We start from the raw sequence: 19249 nt of genomic DNA, 5'->3' as shown, positions 1-19249 counted from the left end.
GTGTCAGTGGTCTGTGATGTGCTGCGCCGGGGGGGTCACGGGGGTCCCCAGAGCTGCCCTGGCAGTGCCCAGCAGGGCCGGCAGCTGGGCTGGGGGGTGTCACTGTCCCCTGCCCCAAGCAAAGGGCTGTGGGGCACCAGCACAGATGTCAATAGGGATGCTCTGGGCTCTGTGGGCAGGCAGGCACTGTGCCCACACCTGTGATGAGCTGCCAGGTCTCAGCTCCAGGCATCCCAGGCACCCTGCGCCCCCATAACGCTGCTCCTCCCACCTCCTTTCACCCAGACACAGCTTGCCCTCTGCTGGGTCCCGTCCTGACACAGTGCCTGCATCCCCTTTTCCTTTTGCAATGGAGACACAGCCATGTGCCCATGGGCACCATCCCTGTCCCCTCTGAGCCCCCTCGTTGATGCAGCGGGCTGGGAGCCGCTGGGTCACTTTTGGCACACAGCGGCTGCAGAGGAATCTTGATACGAATATTCCATAATTGTGTCTCACTGCCCGGACCGGAGGTGCCCCTTGGCAGCCCCCCCTGCCCTGGCAGGGCTCACAGAGGGGCTCACAGCCTGGGCTGGGCTTTTCACGTGCAGCAGGGTCGCGTTGGCCATTCTGCACTGCCAACTCTTCCGGAAACGAGCGCGGCGAGGCCTCCCTGCCAGCCCCTGTCCCTTGTGTTTGCTCTCCTAACGAGGATGACTAATTATTTTCGGGAGGCCAGAGTAGATGCCCTAATGGTCCAAACAAGGAGGCTGTGTTTGTGCAGGGGGTTTTGTCCAGAGGTGCTTTGTGCCAGCACATGGTGGGAGCTCCCGGAGATTTCTCCCCTGTGCCATGGAGTGGGCAAGGACAGGCACAGGCTCCAAACCACACTGGTTACCCAGAGGCTGTGCCTTAACCTCCAGCAGGGAAGGGGTTAAAGCCCAGCTAGCATAGGACTGGGAGCACTGGAGAGTGTGGGAAGGGCTGGCTGGGATTAGTTTGGTGATGAGGAGAAGCAGTTGAGGTTTCCCTGTGCCAGAAGTGCTGGCGCTCCCTGCCAGGGTGCAGGATGGAGCTGGGATGCAGGTTGGTGGCTGGGGATGCTCTAAGGGAGGTTTTGTGGCACTGTGGTGTGGGAGACTCCCCTCAGCTCTGTGGGGCTGGGAATGCAAAGTCTGGGGGAGCACAGGCCCTGGTTGTGGGACAGGAGGGGGACAGGCCACTGGCACAGGGGCAGAAGTGTCATTGCCCTGCTGTAAGGGGGATGTCCTTGCCCGCTCTGAGGTTGAGCTAAGCTGAGCCCACGCTTGCAGGGACAAAGAAATGCACAGGATGGTCCCACCGTCCTGTGCGTGGCTCATGATCCCTAAGGTCCCCCAGCTCCCGTGTCTGGGAGGAGCAGGGATGGAGCTGGGGGTGCAGGAGGTGCACAGCTTCACCTGGAGCCGACTTTTGGCCGCGGCTGCTCCCCGGGTCCCGCTGCGGGGGAGTTGAGCAAGAGCAGAGCATCCCTGTGGAGCATCCATGAGCTCAGCACTCCGTGTCGAGGGGAGCCAGGAACCGCTCCGCACCCCCAGCCAGCGCTCCCGGCCAAGCGCTGCCTGTCCCGGCCAAGGGCTCCCTGTCCCAGCCCATGTCCTGGGCTCTGTGCTCTGCCTGCCTGTTCGCTCCCTGTTCGTGGGGTGGCTGCCTGGGTGAGCCCACCCGAGCCCCCCGCAGAGCTCTCTGACCTCCAAGCCCCGCTGCAGACCCCCATTCCATGGCCCCCTGCCCAACAGAGGGGAATTTGTGTCCTTGGGGCTCCTTGCGCAGCTGTCTCTCCCCCCGCTGGGCTTTGGCAGCGTTTCCTCCCAGGTGCTCAGCTGTGACCCCCGTGTCCTCCCCTAACCCCCTGCTCCCCCCAGCAGAGCAGGGTCTCTCTGAGCCAGGGGGTCGGGGCTGGGGAGGGGGCCTGGGCAGCGTTTCTGACAATCCTGTGGGCTGCAGGATCTGCTTCCCAATCCCTGTATCTCCGTCCCGATCTCCTCCAGCTCCCACCCACCTCTCTGCCGCGTCGCTGGCTCCAAAAGTCCGGTTTTTCCTCCCGCCCTCCCTCCTCCCTGCCAGAAGTTGAACGCTGGAGGAGCAGGTCCGCAGCTGCGGAGGGCCGGGCGTTCCCTGCCCGGGGTCCCTTCTCTGCGGCCCCTCGAACACCGTGTCCCTCTCCGGGCTGCGGGAAGGGCAAGGACAAGGACACAAGGGGGTCTTCCTGACACCTGAGCGTCTCTCCCACGATGCCACCCCACGGAGGGGTGTTTGTGGGTCTCTGGATGCTGCTGGCCCTCAGTCTGGCCCAGAGCCCCCCAGGGTGGGCCACTCTTGCCTTTGTCTTTGATGTCACCGGCTCCATGTACGACGACCTGGTTCAGGTGATGGACGGGGCCTCGCGCATCCTGGAGAGGACGCTCAGCAGGAGCACAAAGCCCATCAGTAACTATGCTCTGGTGCCCTTCCACGACCCAGGTACGTCCGGGACAGGGTGAGGATGTGTCCTGCCAGGGATGGGGCTGTGGGGAGCTGGGCTGTGGTTCTGGCTGGGGCTGGGGCTGAAGCATGCACTTCACAAGTGCTTGCACTGTGATGGAGATGGCACCTCAGCAGCTGGGAGCTGCACTGGGGCTCCTCTCCCCAAGCCACCCGGTGTGGATGGGCTGTTTCCACTGCATTAATCCCAGGGTGCTGACACCTTGTTGTGGGTGGCTCTTCCCCTTCCATCCTGCTCTAATCTCCTCAGATCAGTGAGGGGGGATATTTCTGAGCAAGTCCACAACGTGCTTCCAGGTCACCTCAATAAAAACATCACTTGCTGAGAGGATTTGGTAACTTGCTGTGATGCCAGAATAAATTCTTTCTGCCCCTGTCTTTGTCCTTTTCTTTGTGCACACCCATAAAAGGGCAGCTGTTCCCCAGAAGAGCCCTGGCCTCCTACAAGGAGAGTGGGACCCAAGCTTTATTTTCAGCAGAAACATTGAGTTGAGTGAAAACCATTACAGCCAGACAGGGAAGGAGGCAGAGGCAGTAAATTGATTCCTGCATCGTTTTGCTGGGAGCCTCCCCCAGCAGAAAAGGGCACTGGGTTTGCAGCTCACCCTGGCTGGGACCACCCACCACATTGGCAGAAATTCCTGGCATAGGGATAGTTTGCTGAAGTGGTCAAAGTATGGGCACAGGGGTTGGTCTGCCCAAATCCGCTTCTCTCCTGGTGCCAAGGCAGGCCAGGTGCTGGACCCCAGGTGTCACAGGTGTTTGAGCCAGGGCAGATGCCAGGAGCACAGGCAGCGTGGGTGACGCTGGAAGAAGCTGGTGCTGGGTCAGGGGGCTGAGGTGGTGGTGTCCATGTGCTTGCAGAGGTGGGACCTGTCACCCTCACCACGGATCCCCAGCTCTTCCAGCAGCGCCTGCGGGAGCTCCATGTCCAGGTAGGCATCCTCAGCCCCACGCTGCTCTGCAGCTCTTGTCTCTAACGGAGATGCTGTTCCCAGGAGAGTTTGCACAGACTCTCCATGGAACCAAAAATTTCCTCTTCTAGGACCACTGCTTGATAATTGAGTTTTTAATTTCTCGGTTGTTTTTTTTTTTTTAATTATTTCGTCTGTTTTCTGCCAGCCAAAATGTTCCCCAGGAGTTTAATCCTGCTTTATCCATCCCCACTCTTGCCCTGCCTCCCATGAATTGCTAAATCCCTGTGGCGTTTCCCTTCGGATGCAGCTGTTTTGGCAGGAGCTGTAACGCAGAGGCTGCAAATGGTTTCTCAGCCCTTCGGGGTGCCAAGCCCTGGGAAAATGAGAGCTGGTCCTCTCTGTGCCAGGAGGTTTCCCGGGAGTGGCTGGCTCTGCAGCCTCAGGGGCGGGCACAAATGTGCCCACTAAAGGTATCTGCAGGAAACCAGCGGCTTCTGTGAGCATGGACCCCGAAATTACTGCTTTAATTATCTTTAGCGAGACAGGGACGGGTCTGTGAGATCCTGAGGGTCCCTGCAGTTCCATCCCGCTGACTCCAGAAAAATGGGGTAGTTCCTCCTCGCGAGCATCCCCCGGCTGGGATCCTGGCAGGAGCTGAGCGCTGTGGCTCGGTGCCTGTGCCACGTCCCTGGCTGTGTCCCTCAGGGCGGGGGGGACTGCCCGGAGATGAGCGTGGGAGCCATCAGAGTGGCCGTGGAGATCTCGCATCCCGGCTCCTTCGTTTACGTCTTCTCGGATGCTCGGGCCAAGGACTACGAGCAGCAGGAGGAGCTGCTGCGGCTGCTGCAGCGCAAGCAGAGCCAGGTGAGCGGCCCTGGCACTGCCCGCAGCGCTCCTGCGACAGCGGCTCGGGGGATGCAGCAGCAGCAGCAGCAGCACATCAGTGAAATGCAGCCATAAAAACCCCTGGCTGGGGGGAGTTTTGCAGCCCCCGGGCCGATTCCATGTTCTGGGATGCTGGTGGGTGCCAGCTGTGCCCCTCCCGTGGGTGGGATGTGACGGGGCCCTTGCCGTGGCAGGTGGTGTTTGTGCTGACGGGGGACTGCGGGGACAGGAGCCACCCCGGGTACCGCGTGTACGAGCGCATCGCTGCCACCAGCTCCGGGCAGATCTTCCACCTGGACAAGCAGCAGGTGACAGAGGTGAGTGGGGAGACCTGGCCCCTTGTGCTGAAGTGAGGCTGTGCCTGTTGGTGAGGGGAGATCCAGGTTTAATCCTCCCCCTGCCTGCCTCCAGGTGCTGAAGTGGGTGGAAGAGGCCATCCAGGCTTCCAAGGTCCACCTACTGTCCACGGACCATGAGGATGGTGGGGAGAACACATGGCAGGTCCCCTTTGATCCCAGCCTGAAGGAGGTCACCATTTCCCTGAGTGGCCCTGCCCCTGGGATCGAGGTCCAGGATCCAGCAGGTAGGAGCTCAGAAATGATGCTTTGCCCCCCAGAAAGACATCAGGTGAGGACAAGCAGGAAGGGAGCTCACCAAACCTTGCCCTAAAACTCAAATGAAAAAGTGATGAGCTGCAAAGCCCTCAGTAAACACCAGCACATGTCCCTGCTCCCCTCCTGGGTTGGCTTTGCCTCTGGCTTTGAGGGTTTTGCCTGCTGCCCTGGCTGTGAGCTGTGATGGGATCTGCACTACCCTGAGCCCTGAGGGAAGCGACTCCTGGCTGCTGTGGGATCCAGGGGATGGATCTGGGTTGCCCATCCGAGACATTCACTTACTGTTACAGGAAAGGTCCTGGAGAAAGGCCGAGGTCTGAAGGAGCTGCTCAGCATCCCCAACTCAGCCATGGTGGTGGCCCTGGAGCCCTACGAGCCAGGGACATGGCTGGTCACGGTAGGCTGGTGGCAGACCTGCACATCCTCTACCTTTCCCTGATGGATATTTGGCTTGCCAGGCTTTTCCAGGTTTGGACGTTCCATCTCCGGCCAGGCAGAGGATGTTTGAGCAGGCTGAAAGGGGCCAGCCGCAACCTGTCCCTTCCCATCTCCTCCCCCTTCCCCTGCCCTCAGCCCTTGGCTCTCAATCTGCTTCCAGACCCGGAGCAGTGGCCGCCACTCACTGAGGATCACGGGCATCAGCAATGTTAATTTTCAAGCCAGCTTCTCCACGCAGCCGGAATTTGAGAGCAGCCAGCCCGGAGAGCGGCCGGTGCAGGGTGAGGGTGGTGCTGCCCGAGAGGCTGCAGGCTGCATCTGGGCAGCCGGGAATGCGGCTGATGGTTCTTCCCTCCCCGCTTTCCAGGTCTGCCCATCTCTGTGCTGCTGAACTGCACCGGTCTGAGGCCGCCTGGGCGCCTGCAGGACATCGAGCTCCTCAACACCTCGGGCCACGTTCTGCTCTCGCTGCCTGCCCAGCCCCTCCTCAACTCCTCCTCGGGCTCCAGCACACAGCTCTGGGTGGGTTCGCCCCTCTGGGTCCCCCCGGGTGACTTTCTGCTGAAGGTGAAGGGTGAAGATGGCCGGGGCCACCCCCTGCACCGCCTCTCAGGGGTGACCTACACCAGCGTGGTCCCCGGTGAGTGGAACCCGTGGGTGCTGAGCAGGGACCAAAGGTTCCAGCACTGCCTCTGCTTTGGTTTCTCCTTGGTCATCCTGCTCCCCAGTGCAGCTCCCAGTGAGCTTCCAAGGGTGTTGTACATGTCCCCAACCCCTTCCAGGTCTACCTAAAGTGAACATCTCCAGCAATATCCAGGCTTACAACCGTGAGCCACAGCTCATCTCCTGCTCTGCGTGGAGTGAGATCCCCTTCCGCCTGCAGCTCAGCCGTGGCAGGATGAAGCTCAGGGAAGAGCAGCTCTTCAGGTGAGCCTCTGGTATGGCCCAGTGAGCCCCAGGAGGGACCCATGTGAGTCCCTGAGCTGTCCCAGCTGAGGGGGTGCTGTGTGCTGGGTGGGTGCCTTCAGGCTCTGAGCACCCCAAGAGGAAAATCCCAAGGGGCAGGTCTGCAGTAACTGGGGCTGCACCTCTTTGCCTGACTCAGATGAAAAAAAAGTCTTGGGGAATCAGACTAGGATGGCAATCCCAAGGTGGGAGTGATCCATATTTTCATCTCTCCCTTTTTGTAGGGTTTCAGGGAACATCAGCTGGTTGATCCCTGCAGTATCCAAGAGTGACGAGGGCTTTTACGAGTGCACGGCCACGAGCAAGGTCGGAGTGAGCCGGGCTCGTGCCTACGTCTCTGTGTCAGGTGGGGGCTGCTTGTGCCAAGCCTTAGAGCCCTTTCCATGGCCGGGCACGGGCTCCTTTCACCCAGGCACCCCGTGTTTGTAGAGCCACCACCGCGTCTCATCGCCCCAGGAAACATCACGGCTTCACCAGGCCAAGCCGTGGTCATGTCCTGCGTGGTCCTGGGGGATGTGCCCTACAACCTGAGCTGGAGCTGGGATGGGAAGGCGGCACAGCCAGGGGACGGCCGGACCCGGCTGCTGCAGAACCGCTCCCTGGAGATCAGCCACGTGCGGCCGGGGGACGGGGGCCTGTACGAGTGCGTGGCACAGAGCGCCCATGGCACTGCCACCGCCTCGCTGTGGCTCTTCATCCAGGGTAGGCTTTGCCCCAGTGTGGGACCCTGGCCCGGGGGATATTTTGCTGCCCTGTGGGAGGGTGGTGAATGGCACCTGGGGGCTGAGCCCTGCTCCAACCCCATGCAGAGGCGCCGTGGGTGAAGGTGGACCCCAGTCCCCAGCGTTTCAGGAGGGGCCAGGAGCTGAGGCTGAACTGCACGGCCGGGGGGCACCCCCAGCCCCACAGCACCTGGAAGCGCTGGGGCTGGGCACTGCAGCAGGACGAGAGGTAACCCCTGGGGACCCAGGAGCCCCCATCCTGCCTGTCCCACAGGGATGGTGCTCCCCTTGCAGGGATGTACAAGTCGAGGGAGGGAGGATTGGGGTTGCCATAGCTCTGGAAAGAGGGAGGCATTGCAGTATCCCAGCCCATGCTCCTGAGATGCTCGGCATGCTGCTGGCCTTAATTTCCTATATTTATTTTTAAGCTTTATCCAGGTCACCGTCCCCACTTTGCACACCTGGTGTAAGCTCAAGTCTCAAAATACTCCTTGTACTTCCCTTTAATATCTTCTGCTTTTTTGCCTTTCAACTCTTGCCTGTGTCAGGCTGTGAGTACCAGAGTTGACTTTGGGGAAGACTTTTGGACTTCTGAGATGAAAAAGCCCAATTCTCAGTGCTTTTCCCTGGTTCAAAGCAAAGTCCTTCCCTGCAGCAGCTGACTCTAAGAGCTGACCCACATCCACCCAGCATGGCTTGAAACCTGCTCATTTATATCAACTCACTTTCCATCAGTCCTGTTTTCACAGAGCTCATTTCTCCCTTTCTCTCCCATTTGCTACAGGGTTTTCAGGGATGCTGAGGGTACCCTGCACATCAGGTCTGCTGTCCCAGAGGATGCAGGGAATTACAGCTGCTATGCCAGCAGCACACTGGGCTGGGATGAGCAAGTGATCACCCTGGAGTTCACTGGTACCTGCTCCCTGCTGAGGGCAGCACACTGGGAATGGGGCTGTGTGTGATGGAGGGCGCTGGGGGATACTCTGCGCTCCCCTCGGGCTGGATGGCACCGCACCCAGCGCAGCAGAGAGTGACCAAAAACATCTCTCCCCATGGCACAGAACCTCCTGCCATCCTGGCAGTGACGCCCAGCCTGAAGGTGCTGGTGGGAGAGGATGTGACCCTGGAGTGCTGGGTTTCGGGGGCACCCCCACCCCACATCGTGTGGTACAAAGGTGAGACTGGGAGCCCACACTGGGACCCCTCCGCTGCCCCGCAGGGACAGGCACGTGGGGTCCCCTGGTGTGACATCAGGAGGGCCCACAGAGGCACACAGGGTGCTGATGTGGGGTCTCGGGGCAGGGGAGCAGGCCATGGCCACGTTCCCAGCGGGCGCCCAGCGCGCGGTGCTGCGGCTGCAGGCGGTGCGGGAGGAGGACGCGGGGCACTACGGCTGCCAGGCCCTCGGCGAGGCCGGCATCGCCTTCGACAGCACCGTGCTGCACGTGGGCTGTAAGTCCTGCTGGCTCCTACCGGCTGCTCGAGCCTGTTCCACAGCTCTCCCTTCCGGCTCAGCTCCCCTTTGCTGCTTTCCAAGTCTCCTGGGGAGAGATTTTCCAAGTCTCCTCCCCAGCAGGGAGGTGTTGGTGCCTGGTACAAAGAGGTGGAAGCCTGGCAGGATTTTCAAGCTTTGGGAAGATGCAGGAGGCTCAACAAGTGGGAAAAGACAAGGCAGTTGTTATTGCACTGGGACGTGAGGGGTTGGGACACAACTGAGGGTGCAAAGTGCATTCAGTGGGATTAGGCAGAGGTGGGGGCTGACTTTTGTGTGTCTGAAAATGCAGGTGAAAATCTTTTGCTGGAGGTAGAAGGGATGAAAGAGCATGAGGAGGAGGAGGAAAGGCTCCGTGTTGAGGGCAGCAGGTTTAAAACAGTTAAAGATGGAAAAGTGCAAGTTATTTTGCTGAGCCAGGGGTCGATGAGTGTAACTGGAAAAGATGAAAGCTGCAACGGCTCTGACAGCTTTGGAAAAACACCTAGTGCTTTACAGTCAGTCTTGTAACTTGTCAGGGAACCTGGCTCATTGGTTTTGCAGCCCCATCCCTTCTCCAGGCCCAGCTGGGGCAGCTGAGATGCTGGACTTGCCTGAGCTCTTTTTCTGCTGCTTTCTCCTCCAGCTGCCCCTCACTTTCCTGAGCCCCTGGGCGACATGGAGGTCAAGATTGGGGAGAGTGTGAGCCTGCTGTGCCGTGTGGAGGGATCTCCCCTGCCACAGGTCACCTGGTCCAGGCAGGACGGGAAGCCCGTGGTGGGCTGGCAGGGACCACGGGGTGTTTCCAGCCAGCTGGAGGCTGCCCAGCTCCTCATTGACAGTAAGAGCTGAGTGTGCACTCATTTATTTGTGTTTGTAACTTGTGCAAACTCAGCTGTGCAGTAACAGCCTGCAAGCACTGAGGGGTCTGTCCCCATTGGAGGTGGCAGTGGGGCAGGACAGGGTGCTCCCAGCCCCACCAGGCTGAGGCTTCTCCCCACTGTGCTCCAGGTGCCTCACTGGATGACCAGGCCATCTACATCTGTGAAGCACAGAATGAGTTTGGGAAAATCCGTGCAGAGGTCAAGCTCACAGTCACTGGACAGGGTTTGTTTCTCTGTGCTTTGGTTGGAGAATCGATCCAGCTGTGCTGGCAGTGAGTGAGTGGCAGATCAGAGCAGCTGTCTCTGGTCCTGGGCTGGCCACAGTGAATGCTCAGCAACCCCAGGGCAGGGTCTGGGCAATGCCCTTCCAAGCCCTCTTTGGCTTCATATGCTGACATGGTCCCAAACCGCAATCCCAATATCCCCAAATTCCCGGGGGAGTGGGATTGGAGCTGGCTTATGCTGAGCCAGGATCCAGACCTTGGAAGAAAGGTGATCTAGATCGATTCTCCTGAGCATTCCTGGCCAGTTTGTCACTGATTAGTACTGGTTCCCTTTCCCCTCTTTCAAGCAGCCCCAGAAATAGCTCTTGCATCCCCCGTGGTCCGTGTGCTCCCAGGCCAGCCCGTGTCCCTGCCCTGCGTGATCCTGGCTGGGAGCCCGTTCCCAGCCCGCCGCTGGCTGAAGGATGGGCAGATGGTGAGACTCCCATGCCTGCCTGCTGGGATGGAGGGTGGGTAGATGACACCTACCCTCTGGTGGGGCTTCACTGCAGGAAGGGTCCCCCAACCTTTGCTGGGGGAAGAATGCAATGGAGCCTTTGTGTTGGGAAGGTAACGTGGGTTTATCTCCTCATCAGGATGTTGCTCAAGGATTCATTTCTGGATGTGCCCTGAAGATGCAGGGGTGTGTTGGTGTTTGACCCTGCCATCTGTCCTGCTTTCTGCTCTCTGCCCATGTCCAGGTAGCCCCAGGTGAACACTATTCCATCCGGGCTGATGGCAGCCTGCACGTGGACCAGGCATCACAGGGGGATGCAGGGACGTTCACCTGTGAGGTGACCAACGCCCTGGGCTCGCACAGGCAGGACGTGTCCCTGGTCATCCATGGTGAGTGACAGGTGTCCCCACTCGGCAGTGACGCGGGGCAGGTGCTCTGCTCTCTGTGGTGGATGTGGCTCTGGCCACGCAGGATGAGCAGCTTCTCTTCCTTCCCAGTTCCTCCCAGCATCGAGCCTGGCCCTGTTCTCATCACCGCCACCGAGGGAGCAGCTGTCACCCTGCGGTGCAATGCCACCGGCGTGCCCCGCCCTGCTGTCACCTGGGCAAAGGTAGGTGACAGGGACAGGCAGGCTGCTGTGGCCCTGCCAGCCAGGCTCTTCAGGACAGTGTGTCTGAAGGGGGTGTAGCTCTCCAGTGTGGCTGTGGCTGCCACAGGAGGTGGCACCGACTGCCCTGGGGAGCTGGGACCAGGACATGGCTTGCTCTGATGAGTCTAGAGCTCTCTTCTTGCCTTTGGGATGCTCAGCTCATGGAAGAATCTCTGCCTTCCTCCCTTCCCTTTCCTCTGCAGGGCACGGAGCCCATTTCACTGAGCTCACACTACCAACTTGACCCTGATGGGACCCTTCTGATTCCTTCGTCGTCCCCTGGGGATGCTGGCACCTACTTCTGCACAGCCACCAATGCAGCAGGATTCTCCAGCCGGGAGATGCAGCTCTCCATCAGCAGTGAGTGCTCAGGACAGCTCCAGAGGGGACTGGCAGGGAGAGAATGACCTGGGAACACTCTTGGAGCACCAATCCAGGTGCCAGATGGGTTTGCAGGATGGGAAGAGAAGTGGTGAGGGCTGTGGGGCACCTGAAGTGTCCCTGCACCAGCTGCACTCCCTCTCCATCCAGCCAAGCCCAGGATCAGCGTGAATGGATCTCAGGCATCGGAGCCTGTCACCATCCTGGCTGTGCTGGGGCAGGAGACCACCCTGCCCTGTGAGGCCCAAGGATATCCCCCTCCCCTGGTGGTGTGGAGCCGGGAGTCCCAGCCACTGCCCCTCGCCACCACCAGGTAAGGAGGGCTGTGGGTGCTGGGGGCCACAATCTCCTGGGATTTTGTGTCTCTTCAGAGGGATGTCAGGTCCATGAAGGGTCTCGGCTGCTGGGCAGGGAGATGTGAAGGGCATCCCTGGCATCCTGTGGCCAATGCTGAGTGCAGGAGCTGAGGCAGCCAAGCAGTACTGCATTAGCTCTGCTCTCCTTGGAGAGCACCAGGCTTTTCTCCCATCCTCCAAACACCTGCTGGGACCAAGCAGCTGCTTCCAGTCACTCATGTGCCTACCCTGGACACAGGGCTGGGGTTGGGAAGGAAAGGCAGCTCCAGCACAGCTCCTCACCCCGCTGTCTGTCTGCCTTCATGCACATTCCTGCCTTGTGCTGTCACCAGGTCAAGGATGTGCCTGGGGATGGTGGATTCCTCTGGGAAGTTCTGGAACAGGGCTTGATGCTTCCTGGGATGAGGTTTGGCACAAACAGAGCTTTTAGCCCAGCAGTGGCTTTGTCTGTACAGGGATGTGGGGTTTTAGGCCAGTTTTGTTCCAGTGAGTGACTTCTGGAGGGATAAATCAATTTGTTGATGGTGTTGAAACTGAAGCCATGAGATAGTCATTTAATGTGAGGTGAGGATAAACACATATCCAACCATTCCCCAGATTATCTGCTGTCTTGGTCTTCCAGTGTTTTCTCCATATGTTAGCACCATGTTGGAAGGGACCCCCTAAAGTCACAGGCCCCAGTCTTGGGGTTAAGCCCCTCTTTCTGTGTACCTGACGATTGCTGTGGCCTGGGGAAGCAGGAAGGTGTCCTGCTTTTCTTCTTGGGGGTATGTTGCCTTGTTGTTCATGTCTGATTTGCCATGGTTGTTCCTGGCTGACCTGTGCTGCTCTCCACATCTCAGCTGGCTTGTCTGTGCTGGATGATTTATGGGAGCACACCAGGAGGAATCTGCAGCCGTGGGCTGCGATGATGTTATGTCTGTGGAGCACAGATGAGGCTGGGAATGAGAGCGTGGCCAGCTCCAGCTGCAGGGACTGTGCTCTGGGGGGACCCTTGTGCTCCTTCCTCCCCCTGGGCTCATGTGCTGCCTTGTGCTGAGCTCGTGCAGGGGCTGAGCAAAGGGGATTTTCCCCCATGGGCAGTTGTGCCACCCTCTGTGAATGGGAGGTGGCCGTGGTGACCTTCTCTTGGCTGTCCCAAGGTGATGGTGATCCCTCAGCCCTTGGCTCCTGCTCAGGGTTGGGTGATGGATAACACGGCTGTTTCTCCCATCCAGCTTTTCTGTTCCTTCTCCCCCAAGGTACAGGGTCCTTCCTTCAGGATCCCTCCACCTGGCTGAGCCCCAGGTGATGGACACCGGTCTCTACACCTGCACGGCCACCAACGCCGCAGGGAGCGCCTCTCTCAGCTACAGCCTGCACGTCCAAGGTTCAAACACCCCTCCCTGGGCTTCGTGTGCCTCCGGGGTCCTGCACCCTCCAAACCCCTGTGCCAGGATCCAAGGGTGGTCCCAGCCTGAGGTCCCCTCTCCCCCCAGCTCCCCCTCAGCTGTGGATTGGAGATGGGGAAAGGCACCTGACAGCTGCTGCCAACACCTCCCTGAGGATTCACTGTCACGCCGTGGGCAACCCCCCACCCCAGATCCAGTGAGTGCTGCAGAGCGGTGGGTGCTCCCTGTGGTCCCAGGATGGGTGGTAGTGGCCTCTGCCTTGGGGTGTCCCTTAGGGTGGGAGGCATCCATTCCTTCTCCTTGTCTCTGGTGTCTTCTGCTCAACAGTCCTCTGCTGGCACCCATTCCAGGTGATGAGGGGACAGTCCTTGCTGCCAGCACCCCACTGTTCACCCTGTTGGTGCGCAGACAGGCCGTGGGTGGTGGCAGGACAGACCAAGGACTTGCTGCCTGTCCCCTTCCTCGCAGGTGGCTGAAGGATGGGCACCCTCTGGAAGGGCAGGATGGCGTGGTGGTGTCCAAGGATGGTGGGACTCTCCTGGTCACCCGAGTGGGGCTTGGTCACGAAGGGCTTTACATCTGCCAGGGCAGCAACTGGGCAGGGCTGGCCCAGGCAGAGGTGCATGTTTCAGTGCATGGTGAGCGCAGCATCGGGGGTGAGATGGGCTACCCATCCCACGTGTTAGGAAGAACACGACTGTCCAAAGGGGTGGGAGCTCTTGGCCCAGTTTTTTGGTAGCTGCAGGGTCACTGGCTTGCACCCTTGGGATCTTGTCCTTTGTCAGCGAAGCTGAGAGGTGATGGCCACTGGCACACTGGCAGTAAATCCTTGACCGGTGTTTCAGTCCTCCCTCCTGGGGTCCTCCCCCAGCCCCATCTCCACCAGCAAGATGTGACTCTGAGAATGCCAGGTGAGAAACCAGGCAGGGAATGGCGATTCCTGCCTGGGAAGAATGAATCTGACTGGGGCAGGGACCAAACCTGCTGGGTGCCTTGGGGAGCAGTGGTGGCACCACGGCGTGTTGTGGTCCCCTCCCAGAGCTGTGGATCCCGGCTGCTGCTCTGCCAGGGCTCAGTGTGTGCTGAGAGCCATCGGTGGCCTGGCTGTGCCCCAGGGCCCTGCACTGTGGTGGCTGCAGACAGCCTTGTCACACTGAGCCAGAGTGTGCTGGATTGCAGTGCCTCCAAACATCGAACCCAGCTCGGTGGATCTGGCCATCCTGGAGAACAGCTCGGCATCCCTGGAGTGCCTGGCCTCGGGGCTGCCTGCTCCTGGTGTGTCAGTCCTGTCCCTCGGTTCTTGCTGGTGAATCCCCGGGGTTTTCCCTGGCTGAGGGGGGCAGCAACATCGCTCCTCACAGCTCAGCTCTCTGCCTCCCTCCAGACATCTCCTGGTACAAGGGGCACGAGCTGCTGTCGGCCGGAGCAGGACTGACCCTGTCCAGGGATGGGAAACGCCTGGAGATCCCTCGTGCCCGACTCTCCGATGCCGGCAGCTACCGCTGCGTGGCCTCCAACGTGGCCGGAGTGGCCGAGCTCTGGTACAGCCTGCAGGTCACTGGTGAGTGCAGCTGTGGTTTCCTGAGAGATGGGGGCTTCTCCCCTGCAGTATCTCGCGTGACCATGGCATCAGTGGGGTTCCCAGCCCTCAGGATACATCATGGAAGATGGCTCTAGCAGACCCCTGTCCTCTGCTTCATTTGCAATTCCCTGAGTTCATCCCAAATGATGTCCTGGAAAGCCATGGTCCTATGGATGGGTATTGCCAGGTCCCCGTTATGGGGTCACCTACCCACCCTGTCCCTTTTGCATCCTGTGTGCCTGGTGACATTTCTGTTCCCCCTGGACTCAGTGGTGACTCCTGGGCTGCCACCAGGACAGGCACTGGATGCTTTTTCTCATTTGATCTGAGCATCCCTGCAGCTTCCCAGACCACTCAGCATGTCCACAGCACCGGGGGCTGAGCCAGGCTCTGGCTTTTCTCAGGGATGCTCTAGGCCAGTTGGTGGAAGTCCTGCAGGCAGGTGGCCAGGGAGTGGAGAAGATCCAGTTCTCCTGCTCTGGGCTTGTTCCTGCAATCTCTTCCCAGGGAAATGTTTGCACGTCTGCTGTCCTGGCTCGGGTAGATTGTTTGGGTTCTGCTGTTTTTGTTTTTCAAGGGTTTCTGGGTGTTGGGGCTTTTGTTCTCCAAACTGATATCCCTCATGGGAAGGAATTACCATTTTCCAGCCAGCTGTATTTAAGAGCAGCTGAGAACATCATCCAATAATGGAAAGACTTGGGTAACCTTCTCAGTGTGCATGGCTGCCTAATAAGGCTGTGTCTGGCCAACCTGACCTTGGCCTGCTTGTGGGATGCTTGGTCATCCTCTGCAGTTGGCCACATGCAACAAAAAGCATCCCTGGCTTGGCTGGAGAAATGAGATTAATGTTTTCACATGAAGCCAGGGCAGGGGAATGTCACAGAGCTTTTTGTGGCACCCTGCAGGGCTGTGGGGGGTGTGCATCCAGCAGGATGGAGCTCCAGTGAGGATCTGCCCTTCTCTTCTTGTCCAGTGTCATCAATGAGCTGCTCCTCTCATCCCTGCAGTGCCTCCATCCTTCTCCTCGCCAGAGCCCGAGACCGTGTCCATGCTAGAGGGAGAGTCTGTCCAGCTGGCCTGTGAGTGCCATGGGATCCCCCTGCCCACCCTGAGCTGGTGGAAGGATGGTAAGGCCCTATTCCTCAGCCTCATCTCTACCCACATGGGTTGAAGAACTTGTTGGTCTCCTTGGAGCAAGGAGCACTTTTTGTTGAGCAGCACCCAGCTTCTGGGTGGGAATTTGTCCTGCTGGGAGCCTGAGGGGAAGCTGCTGTCCCCTTCCCTGGGCAGGTGAGCCCCTCTCCACTCAGCCAGGGAGCCCAAAGCTGGTGTCCCCAGGAGGGAACATGGTGTACATGGAGAAGGTACAGCTGCTGGACCAGGGGACGTACATCTGTGAGTGCAGCAATGCTGCCGGCAGCAGCAGCAAGGAGCATCACCTGGAGGTGCACGGTGAGCATGGGGGACCAGACACCAGTGGGGGTGGGTGGAGATGTTGTGACTTCTCTCAATGCAAGGTCCAGCTGGTCCCAGAAGCCATTGCCTGGTGCCTTGGATATTTTGGAAGGGATGCTGCTACCTGGGTCAGCTTTGCCCCTCCACTCGTGCATGGCTGAGGGAGGTGCTGCACATCCCCTCCACCCTGTGTCCCTCTGCCCACAGCACTGCCAAGGCTCCAGGGCAGCAGCAACGCCCCGAGGAAGGTTTCTGTCATCGAGGGTGGCGAGACAGTTCTGGAGTGCGAGGCCGTGGGGACAGCACCACCATGGGTGATGTGGGCGAAGGACGGGCAGCCCGTGGCTGGTGGGGATGGGCTCCTGTTTACAGAGCAGGGGAGGCGGCTGCACATCCCCAGGGCAGAGGTGGCCCATGCAGGACGCTACACTTGCCTGGTTGCCAACGCAGAGGGGCAGCAGCAGAGGGAGTTTGATGTTGTGGTCCATGGTAAGGACATGGGATGGGGCTGGTGTGGATGCAGGCAGGACAAGGAGGGTGGTGATTTGGAGTAATTTGATGTGGAGTAGATGCTGAACAATCCAGCCCGTAGCAGGTCTCAGGGTCAGCAGGGCTTCAGGAATAGCTGTAGAATTGTGTCTGTCAGGCAGGAGTTTCTTTCCAGAGCCATCACAGAAGATTGTCTCATATAAAATGCTCTACTACCCAAGGACTTGGGGAAACCTCATGGGTGAAGGTCACTTGAGTTATAAAAGGTTATTCTGAGGTGGCTCAGGCTGTGTGGCCATCCCAGTCTGACACCTGTAAGCCTGGGCTCAGGTGTGCAGGTAAGTGGCACATGCTTGCTGTGGGTCCCATAGCACCTTTAAAGTCACCATCTTCAGGTGATGCTAATGGTCCTTCTGCATTTGTGTCCTAAAGCTGTGCAAAGCAAGAAGGTGGGAAAAACCAGGTTCACCCAGTTCTCTCCTCTTTGCTTTGCTCCTTTGATGTCCTGGCTGCTCTGCACATGGATGTCTGTCTTTTTCTGCATGCCCAGTTCCTCCTAAGTTCATTCGAGGATCAGGATTGACAACCAATGTCAGCGTTTCCCTGCAAGGATCCCTGACACTGACGTGTGAGGCCACCGGCATCCCCCAGCCCACCGTCACCTGGTTCTGGGAAGGCTCTCCTGTCACCCCCAGCGAGCACACACACGTGCTTTCAGGTCAGGGGTCTGGGTGCTGTGAGAGATGGGTGCTTTGGGAGCGTGTTTTGCCCCAACACTGATGAGTTCAAACTCATGGTGGAGCTACAGCCCCACAGGAGCAGAGCTGGGATGTGCTGGCACCTGGATTAGGGCCCTGAGACCTCTCTGCTCTGTCCTTCCAGAGGGCTGGCTGCTGAGGCTCACCCATGCACGAGCCCAGGATGGTGGTCACTACTCCTGCCTGGCCAGCAACGTAGCTGGGGAGGCCAGGAGGCATTTCTACGTGGAGGTCCTAGGTAAGGAGGGGTCTTCTGTCTGCTGCAGGATTCCTGGTGGGGTTTCAGAGCTCCACCCTTGCAGGACCAGACATGAGTTAAGACTGGACATGCTGGATGTGCTGGAGTCCTTATGATGTGAGCTCAGAGGCCAAGCTGGCCAGCTGCTGAAGTCCCTGGGGCCTTGTGTTCCTAGTTCCTCCCCACATTGAGAACGCGGGTGAAGAACACACCTTCAAAGTGCCCGAGGGTCACCCTGTCACCTGGTCCTGCCTGGCTTCAGGTCAGCATCAAGTGGGGAAGGGAGGTGGCATGAGCAAGTGGGAGATGGGGCTCAGGGACAGACCTGAGTCTCACTTTGGGGTGTGGAGCAAATGGATGGCTCCTGTCAGAGACATGAAAACAGCTGAAATTGGCTGCAGAGTTTTTTTGAGATGATTCCTGGCTCTGCAGTTGTGCTGTCCGGGAAGTGCTGGGGAGGGGACGCCCACATGGGGAGCCTGTTCCACAATGTAAGCTCCAATCTTTCCCAAATGGAGCTAAAATTCCTCTAATCTCATTTTTCCTTTAGTGATGGGAATAATTAATCACCTCCCACTCAGGACAGTTCTCTTTCTTCTTGCTGGCTCATCCAGCAGCTTCTAAAATCCTGATCCAGATCATGATAATTCTGATTTGGGATGATGTCCCTGCTTTCCAGAAAAGCTCTGACCCCAGGCTGTGCTCACACATGGAAAAACCTCACACGAAGGCCAAAACCTGCTTTCCATCCCTCACAGGCAACCCACAACCTAAGATCACCTGGCTGAAAGACAACCACCCTCTTCCTGGCACGTTCTCCATCTCCCCTGATGGCTCCTTGTTCCACATCCCCCAGGCCTCCCTGGCCCATGCTGGTCGCTACTCCTGCGTGGCCTCCAGCTCTGTGGCAAATCAAACCAAGCACTACCTGCTGGATGTTTTGGGTATGAGATGAATTTGGATGGAGCCAGGGTCTCAGGTGTGAGCAGACTTAGTGGGTTTCAATGGCCTGCCCCAGATAGGTGGGGAGGATCCCTTAGTCCTGCAGCTAAAGCTTGGCATGGACCTGTCCCAAAGCCCTTGTGAGACCTCTTGGAGGAGCAGAAACACCTGTTGAGTGCAGGATCCACCTGTGATGGTGGCTTGTGGGAAGGGGGGATGTGTCTTCTGGATCTCTGTGTTCTTGGAGGGCAGCAGGGCAGGGCAGAGTCTGAAGCTGGAACGTGCCAAGTCCAACTCCCTGAATTTGGATGATTCTCTCTGGTGGGGGGATGAAGCACTGGGAAGCCAAAGTGTGCTAGTGCTGGTCTAACACACAACCACGTCTCTGCAGCCAGTCCCACCTTTGCTCGAGATGATGCTGCTGCAGAAGAAGTGACAGTGATCATCAACAACCCCATCTCCCTGGTCTGTGAGGCTCTGCCCTACCCATCTCCCAACGTCACCTGGCTCAAGGACGAGGTTCCTCTCAAAGCATCTAGAAATGTCCTCCTGCTCCCTGGTACAGTGCTGCTGTCCACTGGCTCTGCATGACTGTGGTGGCCCCTTGCTGTGTATGCCTTGGGGATTGGGAGCGGGGCTTTTTCTTGGTCTGGCTGGTGTCCAGCACAGTGGAATGGTGAGCAGTCATCATCCTGCAGGACCTGAGGGCTCAGGCCATCAGCTGGATGCTGCTCTTCCAAGCGCTGCATCTTCTGATAATAATTAGAGCCTCCTCAGTGCTGGTTTTTATCAGCCTGGGACTGGGCTCTGGAAGAGCATTAGGCTGGCAGGTGCTCAGCAGGTCCCTTGAGATACCTTCAGGTGCTGCATGGGGAGAGAGAGCTGTGGC

General features: G+C 58.7%; 1 protein-coding gene across 1 annotated transcript in view; it reads left to right on the top strand.

Moving 5' to 3' along the window:
* The first annotated feature begins 2100 nt into the window (after positions 1-2100).
* The window catches only part of HMCN2 (hemicentin 2), a 32537-nt gene continuing 15388 nt past the window's right edge, over positions 2101-19249 (top strand). The window contains exons 1-35 of the mRNA XM_015645239.1: positions 2101-2481; positions 3367-3437; positions 4125-4283; positions 4499-4621; positions 4716-4887; positions 5209-5315; positions 5517-5637; positions 5724-5996; positions 6139-6283; positions 6547-6668; positions 6752-7024; positions 7132-7273; positions 7829-7956; positions 8106-8219; positions 8347-8496; positions 9162-9356; positions 9527-9622; positions 9974-10098; positions 10364-10508; positions 10617-10729; positions 10972-11128; positions 11300-11462; positions 12747-12874; positions 12984-13092; positions 13365-13534; positions 14076-14171; positions 14281-14457; positions 15486-15605; positions 15769-15930; positions 16141-16422; positions 16973-17140; positions 17305-17418; positions 17594-17680; positions 18177-18362; positions 18752-18919. Coding sequence (XP_015500725.1) covers positions 2253-2481; positions 3367-3437; positions 4125-4283; positions 4499-4621; positions 4716-4887; positions 5209-5315; positions 5517-5637; positions 5724-5996; positions 6139-6283; positions 6547-6668; positions 6752-7024; positions 7132-7273; positions 7829-7956; positions 8106-8219; positions 8347-8496; positions 9162-9356; positions 9527-9622; positions 9974-10098; positions 10364-10508; positions 10617-10729; positions 10972-11128; positions 11300-11462; positions 12747-12874; positions 12984-13092; positions 13365-13534; positions 14076-14171; positions 14281-14457; positions 15486-15605; positions 15769-15930; positions 16141-16422; positions 16973-17140; positions 17305-17418; positions 17594-17680; positions 18177-18362; positions 18752-18919 — 5290 coding nt within the window. The 5' untranslated portion in view covers positions 2101-2252. The remainder of the gene's footprint in view (positions 2482-3366; positions 3438-4124; positions 4284-4498; positions 4622-4715; positions 4888-5208; positions 5316-5516; positions 5638-5723; positions 5997-6138; positions 6284-6546; positions 6669-6751; positions 7025-7131; positions 7274-7828; positions 7957-8105; positions 8220-8346; positions 8497-9161; positions 9357-9526; positions 9623-9973; positions 10099-10363; positions 10509-10616; positions 10730-10971; positions 11129-11299; positions 11463-12746; positions 12875-12983; positions 13093-13364; positions 13535-14075; positions 14172-14280; positions 14458-15485; positions 15606-15768; positions 15931-16140; positions 16423-16972; positions 17141-17304; positions 17419-17593; positions 17681-18176; positions 18363-18751; positions 18920-19249) is intronic.

This window comes from Parus major, chromosome 17 (assembly GCF_001522545.3).
Source record: "Parus major isolate Abel chromosome 17, Parus_major1.1, whole genome shotgun sequence".
Lineage (NCBI taxonomy): Eukaryota > Metazoa > Chordata > Aves > Passeriformes > Paridae > Parus > Parus major.
The sequence above is the reverse complement of the archived record's forward strand: the minus strand, read 5'-3'. Positions and strand labels throughout refer to the sequence as shown.